The sequence below is a fragment of the Meles meles genome, chromosome 18, assembly GCF_922984935.1.
Source record: "Meles meles chromosome 18, mMelMel3.1 paternal haplotype, whole genome shotgun sequence".
NCBI lineage: Eukaryota > Metazoa > Chordata > Mammalia > Carnivora > Mustelidae > Meles > Meles meles.
In genome coordinates this window covers 43,628,414-43,638,449 of record NC_060083.1, presented here as the reverse complement: position 1 = coordinate 43,638,449, position 10,036 = coordinate 43,628,414, and the positions used below count along the sequence as shown (strand labels likewise).

The window sequence follows — 10,036 nt, the reverse complement described above, 5'->3', positions numbered from 1 at the left end:
TCCATCTGTAACAACACCATGTTTGAAAATAGCATTTCAAGACATCACTTGGGCTTTCCATCTGCAGTAGGCTTCCTGCCTCTAGAGACTGGTATTTCTTTTTTTTTTTTTTAAAGATTTTTTTTATTTATTTATTTGACAGAGAGAGAGATCACAAGTAGGCAGAGAGGCAGGCAGAGAGAGAGGAGGAAGCAGGCTCCCTGCGGAGCAGAGAACCCGATGCGGGGCTCGATCCCAGGACCCTGAGATCATGACCTGAGCCGAAGGCAGCGGCTTAATCCACTGAGCCACCCAGGCGCCCCGAGACTGGTATTTCTAAAGTCAGAATCAGCGAGACAACTTTGCGCACACAGTGAGTAAAGCAGGGTTAAATTTCCTGTCTCTTACACTCTGTCTTCACCACTTCTTGTCACTGAATCTGGCTCATATTTGGTCAACAAGGGCCATAGGGACTCTTTCCAAAGGGTCAGGAAGAAAGATGGTCTTAGATATGAGGGCAGGGATCCTCACCTCACACTGACCTTCTTTGAGAAAAATGCAAATCAGTGAAACCAAGCAACTTTACAAAGAGACCTGCAACATTGGTGTCATTATGCAAAACAGCATACTCAGTAGAAGCGCACGCCAGGACCATGAGGAAGCCTTAGTAGAGAGGAGCGTCACCCGGATGTAGAAACCTGCAGCAGTGACATTAATGAAGTAACAAGTGTTGTGTATCTTGAGATGGAAGAAATAATGAGTTTTAGTTAATGGAATGAATCCTGCTAGAGAGTAAGGCCAAAAGATAGATTCTATTTAGTGAGAGAAAAAAAAAAAAAGACAAAAAAAAGAAAAAAAAAGACTTTATAAGTCTAGTTCTCTGGTTTATAGAGAAGCTTGTTGCTATGTGATGAGGCAGAGGAGAGTAACAAAGGGATGTTTGAAGATGTAACCTATGCAGATTGCACCCAGAGGCCTCTGAAGGATGAGATTGCCGTGCCTGGTGATGTCTTCTAATTATCATGTCTATAAAGAGTTATTCATTGATGAGCTCTGAGTAACCCTTGGGACAGGGCTGACCACCAGTTACCTTTCCTGGGAAACCCAATCTGGACAGAAGTCTCAAATTCTGTATTTCTTCTTGCTAGAACTCCAATAGCTTATGTTTCCCAGATACATATCTCATCCTTATAGAAATATTTGTTCAGGTTTTGCTCAATGCCCAGAGGACTGGAAAATATTCATTTTCACAAAGATATATTTATAACCACTTTGGGGTGGTCTTATTCCACATTAGGTCTTTCTCAGTCCTAGGGGACCATCTATCTCCTGCCACAAATTTTGAGAGAAAAGTTTTTGGACCTTAGCAATCAGTTGCCTTGTTCCCCCAGTACCAAGAGCTAGTGGGGTGTGGGATGTAGTACAATAATAGAGATGGAACTTTCTCCTGGGTATCTTTCTGCATGGTCCTTGAAGAAACCCTGCCCTACTGCTTTGGTACTCCAACATTTGTATTTTCTGAGATGCAAAGAATAACATAGAATGTCAGATTCTTATTTTGTATCTTAATTTTAACTTCTTACCCAGTTTCTAGACCTTATAATCTATCTTAGTTCTGGCAAAGACACAGTTGTTCTTCTTTTGGGGGGTGGGATGAGGGATGTGGTGGTGGTCAAGGTGAAGAGAACAAGAATGCACACTGGAGTCAAAAGAAACTGAGAATAGGCTTTGCCACTTCATAGTGGGGGTAGAGCTTAGGGAAAGTGGCTTCACATCTCTGGCCCTCAATGCCTTATTTATTTCTTTTGTAAAATTAAGATAAGAATATCCACTTTATGGAATGGTAGAAAGGATTAAACAATATTTTTGATAAATCCCCCAACACATATGGTACGTGCTCAATGAAGAACTTCAGAATCAAGGAAGTAAGGCAGGAAAAACTCCCCCATAATGACTCCGATAACTCAGTGCCCCATTGAGTTTCATAACCAGGTTCTTATTTGGCATTAAAAAAAGATTATTGTTCATTTTCATTTGTTTCTGGCTTATTGAACTCATCTTTCCTGGTCCAGATCAGGCAAGGTTCAGGGTCATCCTCAAACTGACGAGCTTCTCAGAACAACCTATTGAAAACATCCATGGCTACCCAAGTTTGAGTTGCATCCTGACCGACAGGAAATATACCAGGCGTAAATAACTGTATGGCAGGTGTGTGGCATAGTGCCTGGCACATAGAATGTGCCAGGAGATGCATGTACAATGAATGGACTTAATAAAGTTTTATTGTCCCTCAAACTGATTTTGAAAGACACACAACTGAAGAAAGAAGTAATGTGAAAATTTTGGTAATCAAAACCCAGCAAAGAAGCAGTTTCTTCCTTAGATAGGGAAGGTTGGGTTACTCTTAGCCCAGGTGAGCACCACTGTGGTCATAGGGATTTATCTCTTTTGCCACTCCTGTGACCAAAAGGAACAATCATGCCTTCAGTGTGAACTCTAGTCAAGGAACAAACCTTTGATGGCCAAAAGGATTTTGTTCTTTGAAAAACAATAAAAAGCTTCTGACTTTCCCTCAAGAGACAAGCTGATATCAAAGAGCCAGGAGGCACCTCAAATTCATCAACATTCCTTTAATGAGGTGGTGAACTCTTAATAGTAAACTAAACAGCTGAGTAACAGGCTGATGCTATAACAATAGGGAGAGAATCGAGGCACTGAGGTCAAAGTATGGAGCCAACACCCACCTGGGATGGGGTATAAAAGGCCCAGGAGAGAAGGAGGTTTTCAGACTCAGTGGCTTGGCCTCTCCAGCTGCTCTCAACCTTCTGTGCAACCTCAGCCTAACACCATGACTTCCTGCTACATCAGCTCATCCCAGTGTCCCGGCAGCACCAGGTTGCCTGCCCCAACAAATGTCTATGGCCCCTCCATTGACATTGTGGGCCAGCCTGGGGCAGAGGCCAGGGCTTCCTCCCTATGCCTGTCGGCCATCCAGGCACATGCCAACCGACCACGTGTGGGGGCAACCCCTCTGGGCAAACCCAGTCTGTGTATGCCGTTCAGCTGCTGCACTGCTTGCCCCTTGCCAGGGACCTGCAACATTCCCGGCAACATTGGAGTTTGTGAGAACTATGTGGAAGGTGCTCCGAATGGCCATGAGAAGGTGACCATGCAGTTCTTGAATGATCGTCTGGCTAACTACCTGGAGAAGGTGCGCCAGCTGGAGCGGGACAATGAGGAGCTGGAGACCAAGATCCGAGAGTCGAGCAAATGCCATGAGTCTACCATGTGTCCAGACTACCAGTCTTACTTCCAGACTATTGAGGAGCTCCAGCAGAAGGTGAGGTTTAGAGTAGCCTGGGGTGTGCTGGGTCTGAGGTAGGTAAGGGCTTGGGAGGCAAAAAGATCCTGAAGGCTCAAGGAGCTTTGGATTCTTGGATTCTCTCGAATATGAGTGTAGAGGCTACCTGTAGAGCTGGAGTCCAGAGTAGGATGTTTTGTGGGCAAACTGTCTTCCTGCTTTTCCTCAGATTCTGTGCAGCAAGGCTGAGAATACCAGGCTGATTATCCAAGTTGACAACGCCAAGCTGGCAGCCGATGACTTCAGAATCAAGTAAGTAGGGCCAGAAGAGGGCTCAGAGGGACTCTTTCCTCCACCCTAACTCCCAATGGCCAAACACTTGATTAACAGAATTATTGTCTTATTTCTTTTTTCCTAAATTCACCAAACAAAAATTTTTATTACAAACAAAACTAATAGAAGCTGGATGAGAAAAAAATACCAAGTTTAGCATGTATAATATAGCCTAGAGTTAGCCCTCCTTCATTTATTTTCCTAAAATGGAAGATAAGGCTTCTTGAGCTCACTAACTAGGGGCAGAACAAGCTGACTTCAAGAATAAACTGAGCAAGGACAATCACTGAATTTCATATGTAATTAGAGGATCAACTTACAGATGGGCCAGGGTCCAGATTTATCTATGGGGCCTCAAATACCAGATATTTCTACTAACCAAAGATCAGAGATAGAGAAATAGTCCAATACAAGGAATAAGGGAGCAAATTGCTGACTTGGCACCTGGTTGTTGCTTATTCTGGTGAAGTGATAGCTGGTGTGAGTCCTGTCCTGGATCCTAAGATACATTGTCATAGGGAAGCCACTTTGGAATCAAAGTTGCCTCAGTGCCCGATGGCAAAATGATACCCACTAGGAGTGCTTTGCTAGACCATGAGCAGAATGATTAGGGGGGTGGAGTCTAATTCATCTTTGAGGCCAGAAATGAGCATAGTGAGCAAATGAGAAATCTGACTGGTGAAGGAAATGGGAACGAGGGGCAGCTGAGAGGACATGTCCTTGGCGTCCTGCTGACCTTGCATTTCTTGTGCCGGAAGGCATGAGAGTGAGCTCTCCCTGCGCCAAATGGTGGAGGCAGACATGTGTGGGATGCACAAGCTCATGGATGACCTGAGCCTGGCCAAGGCTGACCTGGAGGCCCAGCAGGAGTCCCTGAAGGAAGAGCTGCTCTGCCTCAAGAGGAACCACGAGCAGGTCTGGGCCCGGGGCTGCAGACCCTTGGGGGAGGGCGCTGGGCAGGAAGGAGAGCACTGCTCACTTTGGGGCTCTAGGATTCAAACCTGGGCTCAGTTGGCATCGGGATGAAGGGTTGATCTGGGTCTGGGAGTCAGGCTGACTGTGTGGGAGGTGGTGGAAGGAGAGTTTTTTGTCTGTAAAGGTTTGCCTTGTCAATTTAGGAAGGTGTCCAAATGGGCTCTTCCCAGCGGACTGTGGGCAAGACCTTTTACATCAGTGCACGAATGGGGGCACCCCTCAAGCTGTTTGGAGGAGGGGTTCAGGTACCATCTGCTCTGTCAAAAGCCCTTTCCTCGCTCAGGATGTGGTGCTTCTGTTCTTGCAGGAAGTGAGCATTCTGAGGAGCCAGCTTGGGGACAAACTCCAGATTAAGCTGGACGTGGAGCCCACCGTGGACATGAGCAGGGTGCTCCAGGAGATGCGGTGCCACTATGAGGCCATGGTGCAGACCAACCACAATGATCTGGAAGAGTGGTTCCAAGATCAGGTGAGGGCATTGTCTCGGAGCAGGGAGGGACCCCGGCTTTCCCATGGGGAGGTTGCTGATCATGTCTCTGTGGCCTTGTGCTTCAGTCTGAGAGCATCAGCAAGCAGGACATGTCGTGCTCCGAGGAGCTGCGGTGCTGCCAGTCGGAGATCTTGGAGCTGAGACGCACAGTGAATGCCCTGGAGGTGGAGCTTCAGGCCCAGCACAGCCTGGTATGGTCCTACACCCTCATCATGTTGCTAGTGCCACAGACCATGGCCTGCTAGCAGCATCTCTCAGGAGTCCCACTCATCAGTTCCACTGACAGGCAGCACTCAGGATCTGGGTCCCTCTGTCCTTGGGGAAGGTGTCTTGCTGTCAAGGTTAGTTTGATCCTGAAAAGCGGTTCCTTTTACAAGTCAACTCCACTTTCTTTAGAATGACGTGTGGAGGTTCAGGCACTCATTCATTTCACAAGATTTCACTGGGTTTATACTTTGTCAGGTATTGGGAATCCAGGGATGACCAGGACACTCTTCCTCAAGCTAGATTTTTTGTGAAAAGTCATGGTGATGTTGGCGGTGATTCCTCTAGAGTTGTGGGAATGTCCTGTCACCTCTTGGAATGTGCCCCATGGTGAGATTGGCCATGATTTTCACTGCTGAATTTTGGGACATCTTGGTCTCTTACCCCATTATTTCCCATTACAGAAAGACTGCCTGCAGAACTCCCTGTGTGAAGCTGATGCCCGCTTCGGCACCGAGCTGGCCCAGATGCAGGTGCTGATCAGCAACGTGGAGGAGCAGCTGTCTGAGATCCGGGGTGACCTGGAGCGGCAGAACCAGGAGTACCAGGTGCTGCTGGACGTCAAGGCCCGCCTGGAGTGCGAGATTGCCACATACCGGAAACTTCTGGAGAGCGAGGACTGCAAGTATGTGTGATCTAGACACTTGGACAAATCATTTGCTTAATTCTCATGAGATTCTCAGGGTAATAGCAGTGTTGTCCACAAAGAAGAAGGCAGTCTATGCTTCTGCTGAGTGACCCATTCCTCTGTCCTCTGCTCACGCTGTGCATTGTTGAAAGAATGTGAAGGGAGTGACTGTCCACTGTCCATTGTCAGGTCTTCAGTGGGGCTGCTTGGGTTAGCCACTGACTGGGGAGAGCAGACATGTAGACATGTGGCTACCCCTCCAGCAGGAGATTTGAGTATAGTCCCCAGGAAGACTTGCTTTTGCTCTCTTGTCAACCCTTCTTTGTATTTTCTATCCTGTAGGACAGAACCTGATTCTCATATAGAAAACCTCATTCTGGAAGGCATTTTAAGATCACTCAGTCCAGTCCTAGGGGTGCACAGTAGGGGTCAATGGCCAGGGCTTCTGTTGAGTCCCTGTCCCGTACTTTTGGAGTGGGGACTCCTTCTTTGTTCTCCATCCCATATCACTCATTTCCCATCCCTAACTTTATTCACCTTTTCTATCTTTCCACAGACTCCCTTGCAATCCATGCTCCACCTCTGCCTCCTGTGTGACTACCCCCTGTGCACCTCGTCCAAGCTGCACACCCTGCAACACTTGTGTGCCCGGGCCAGCCTGTGGAACCAGCACTGGGAGCCGGTTCTGAATGCCCATGCACCAGCAGGGGCGATTAAAGTGAGGGGATGCCAAAGAGAAATGTTTATTATACATCCAGGCAGTATGGTTTCTAACTATTGCTGACTTTCTCTATGCAGAGGCCTTTCAAAGGCCACAAGATATCAGGAGAAGTGGAATCTTAGTTGAGAGAGTCTTCCTTCTTAGCTCTGAATTTTCCCAGATCAGTTCCATGACCTTAGTGGCTGGATCCCAGCCACCAATGGTGGCTTGGGGATATCTACATTGGAGAGACTCAGGTATAGGATCAGACTGAGGAAGTATCTTGGAGGAGAGGATAGGGTGGGACCTGAGATTGCATTTGCATTTCAAATACCAATTTTAGTTTGAAAAATTTTCAGTTTGTGACGAGGAAAGTGAGGAATAAACTTCTGTGTTTGGGATTCTCCCCAATGTACAAATTCTCACATCTCCAGCCTTGGGTAATGGTTCCTGCAAGGGGGCGATGGAACTAGATGCTATGTATCTTACCACTTCCTCTTCTACTTCCTTTCTCCTATCCTCCTGCCTCCCTGCCTTGTAAGTGGCTCCATTTCCTCTCTAGGGTTAAATGGGAGCTTCCCTTGTATCAGATCTGAGCCTCTTCACTCAGAGTTCTCTCTCTGACAAAGGACCAGGCTTGCCTCTTGCTATGTAAAGGGAACTTTCAGATTAAAAAAAAAATCTTCTCCAGAAATCTTGACTCTACTAACAATATCTGGTTATACCTATCTCTTCATCTAATTTTACAGTAAAATTTGAACACTGACTTTATTTTTTCTAGTACTTTTTCCTGACATATTAAAACCTATTGATTCAATAGGCCACACTGCCAGACATGATGATGTAGGGTAATGGAAAAGACAGCATTACACTAGTTTCAAAATTTTTAGTCTTGCTTACCTTCTATGCCTCCACCTCGTGTCTTCCCACACTCTCTTTCCTCATCATGATGGCGCCACATCGGCCAGTGCATTCCTTGGACATGCCTGAGGCTGGTCCCTGTTCTTCCGCCTCCCTGGAATACTTTCCCCCTCTTTTTTGTTGTTCAGGCCTCAGCAGAAATGTCACTTCTTCTGAGAGCGCCTGCTTGGCCATCCATCCACAATGATCACAGCCTTGTCACCCTCTGTCTGGCTTACTGTCACCATGGTAGCTCTCAACAACTAAAACTGCCTGCCTCTCCATTTTTTTTTCATTAAAATGCTTCCTGGAGATTAGCATTTGTCCACTGCTGCTTCCCCAGAGCCTAGCTCACTGCTTGGTAAAGAGTAGATGCTTAATAAACATCTATTGAAAGAACGAATGTGTCTTCCTGACTTTATCTCTGACTTGTTATGGGGCTTGAGAATCATCATTTAATTCAGCGTTTCCCCCTGCTATAAAATGAAGGTTATGTCATCTTTCCTACTTCATCCTAGATCTGTCATGGATTCTATGGGTGAGATGACAGAAATTTAAAAAGTCTGAAAAGGAGAAAGCACCACATTAATTTCATCCAGAGCCAATGTCATATAATTAGGAATGTGAGGACGAGCCAAATTGCTGAGTTCACCCATGGCCTCAAGTTTTTTCCTCCTGGCAGCTAAAACGAATTTCCTCCAGCAACTAAATACAATCAGAAACAAAATGGTAGGGCGCCTGGGTGGCTCAGTGGGTTAAGCCGCTGCCTTCGGCTCAGGTCATGATCTCAGGGTCCTGGGATCGAGTCCCGCATCGGGCTCTCTGCTCAGCAGCGAGCCTGCTTCCCTCTCTCTCTCTGCCTGCCTCTCTGTCTGCTTGTGATCTCTCTCTGTCAAGTAAATAAATAAAAATCTAAAAAAAAAAAAAAAGAAACAAAATGGTACACTTAATAACTTGCTTTCCAGAGCAAATTTTATTTGATTATTTGCATTAGTTCAAAGAATGAGAAAACTTTGCTCCAAGGGGTAGAGCCTTCTTAGCAACTCCTTTATATTGAATCTATCCAACGATAGGGGGCCCAATTTTGTGGGTGCTCTTATTTCCTTTTTCTTCCTTTGGGTCCACCATTGTTGAAGTGATGGGAGAATACATTCTAGTCCCCAGAGGCACTCACTAATTCTAAAGGCCACTGTGATACTTGCAGAATTCCATTTTGGAGGCTTTGTTTTGGGGGGAATATAGATTATTACCATTTGCAGCCCTGACTTCTAAATGTGGTTAACAGCTGAAAAAGAATAGCTCCTAAAAAAAAAAAAGAAAGAAAGAAAGAAAGAAAAAAAAAGAAGGAAAAGAAAAAGAATAGCTCCTACTAGCCTCACTGTTTCTCACGTCTTGTGCCATCATAAAAGAAAAAAGCAACAAGGAGAAATGAAGTCACTTTGACCACCCACATCAGAGTGAAGACTGGGATGGCTCAAGGCGGCCATGGGGACAAACTGCTTGTTGGCATTTTGGGCTACAGATACCAGTCCTGAGTGTGTCCTGGTGGTGAGGGGTGGCATTCAGGAAGAACTTCTTATGATATCAACTCACCAGTTTGTCTGAAGTGGATTGACTGGCCTGTGTTGGGGCAGGAATAGGAGTCTTTCCAGAAACTGTTTGGTTTTTTTCCCCCATGAGCTGGAAAGCTTCCTCTGCAACTTTTGCTTTTTTCTGAGAAGTGAAATGAATGAGATGGGACCTGCTGTATTGGTGCCCACGACTGGAGCACTGCCTTTTGGGAAAGATCCAGTTTCCTACTTTTGGCCAGCTTCAGTCCCCTCACTCTGTGGCTGGTGCATTTCTTTCCTTCTTGTGAAAAGCAACGTCTATATTGCACAGAGCCTGCTTTGCTCTCCCCATCTTTGATGATTAAATATTTGAATATAACTGCACAGTTTAATTTTTTTTATTTTTTTCCTTTTAAAAAAATAATTTAATTTGTGTGTGTGTGTTGTGCCCAAATTTATTGTTTATGCACCTCACCCAGTGCTCCATGCAGTATGTGTCCTCCTTAATACCACCACCAGGCTCACCCAACCCCATCCCCTCCCCGCCAAAACCTTCAGTTTATTTTAACTGCACAGTTGTAAAATGGAGTTTTATATAGTTGTGTCTTCCTCCTGATGTCTTCCTCCTTCCTTCCTTCCTTCCTTCCACCTGATGTTAAATGCTGTCTCTTCCTCCCAAGAACAGAATATCACTCTCCAGCATTCTTGTAGGGCAGATGTTATAACTGCTTTTAAAATATGAAGCAGTGAAGCTCACAGAAGTTAAATAGCTTGACTACAGATGTAATTTGGCAAGTGGCTGATGTAGGACTCAGATCTAAATTGCACTGGCTGTAAAGCAACTCTCATTTTATCACTTAACGCATTTATCCTCTGTTCCTTTGAATGAGTGAGCTGCCTTTTAAAGAGAGACACT

At 45.6% G+C, this 10,036-nt stretch overlaps 1 protein-coding gene across 1 annotated transcript; it reads left to right on the top strand.

Moving 5' to 3' along the window:
* The first annotated feature begins 2,827 nt into the window (after positions 1–2,827).
* LOC123929546 (keratin, type I cuticular Ha8-like) lies at positions 2,828–6,659 on the top strand. Its single transcript, XM_045985358.1, has 7 exons — positions 2,828–3,319; positions 3,510–3,592; positions 4,372–4,528; positions 4,896–5,057; positions 5,144–5,269; positions 5,747–5,967; positions 6,527–6,659. The coding sequence occupies exons 1-7, from the start codon at positions 2,828–2,830 to the stop codon at positions 6,657–6,659; spliced, it is 1,374 nt and encodes a 457-aa protein (XP_045841314.1).
* The last annotated feature ends 3,377 nt before the right edge of the window (positions 6,660–10,036 follow it).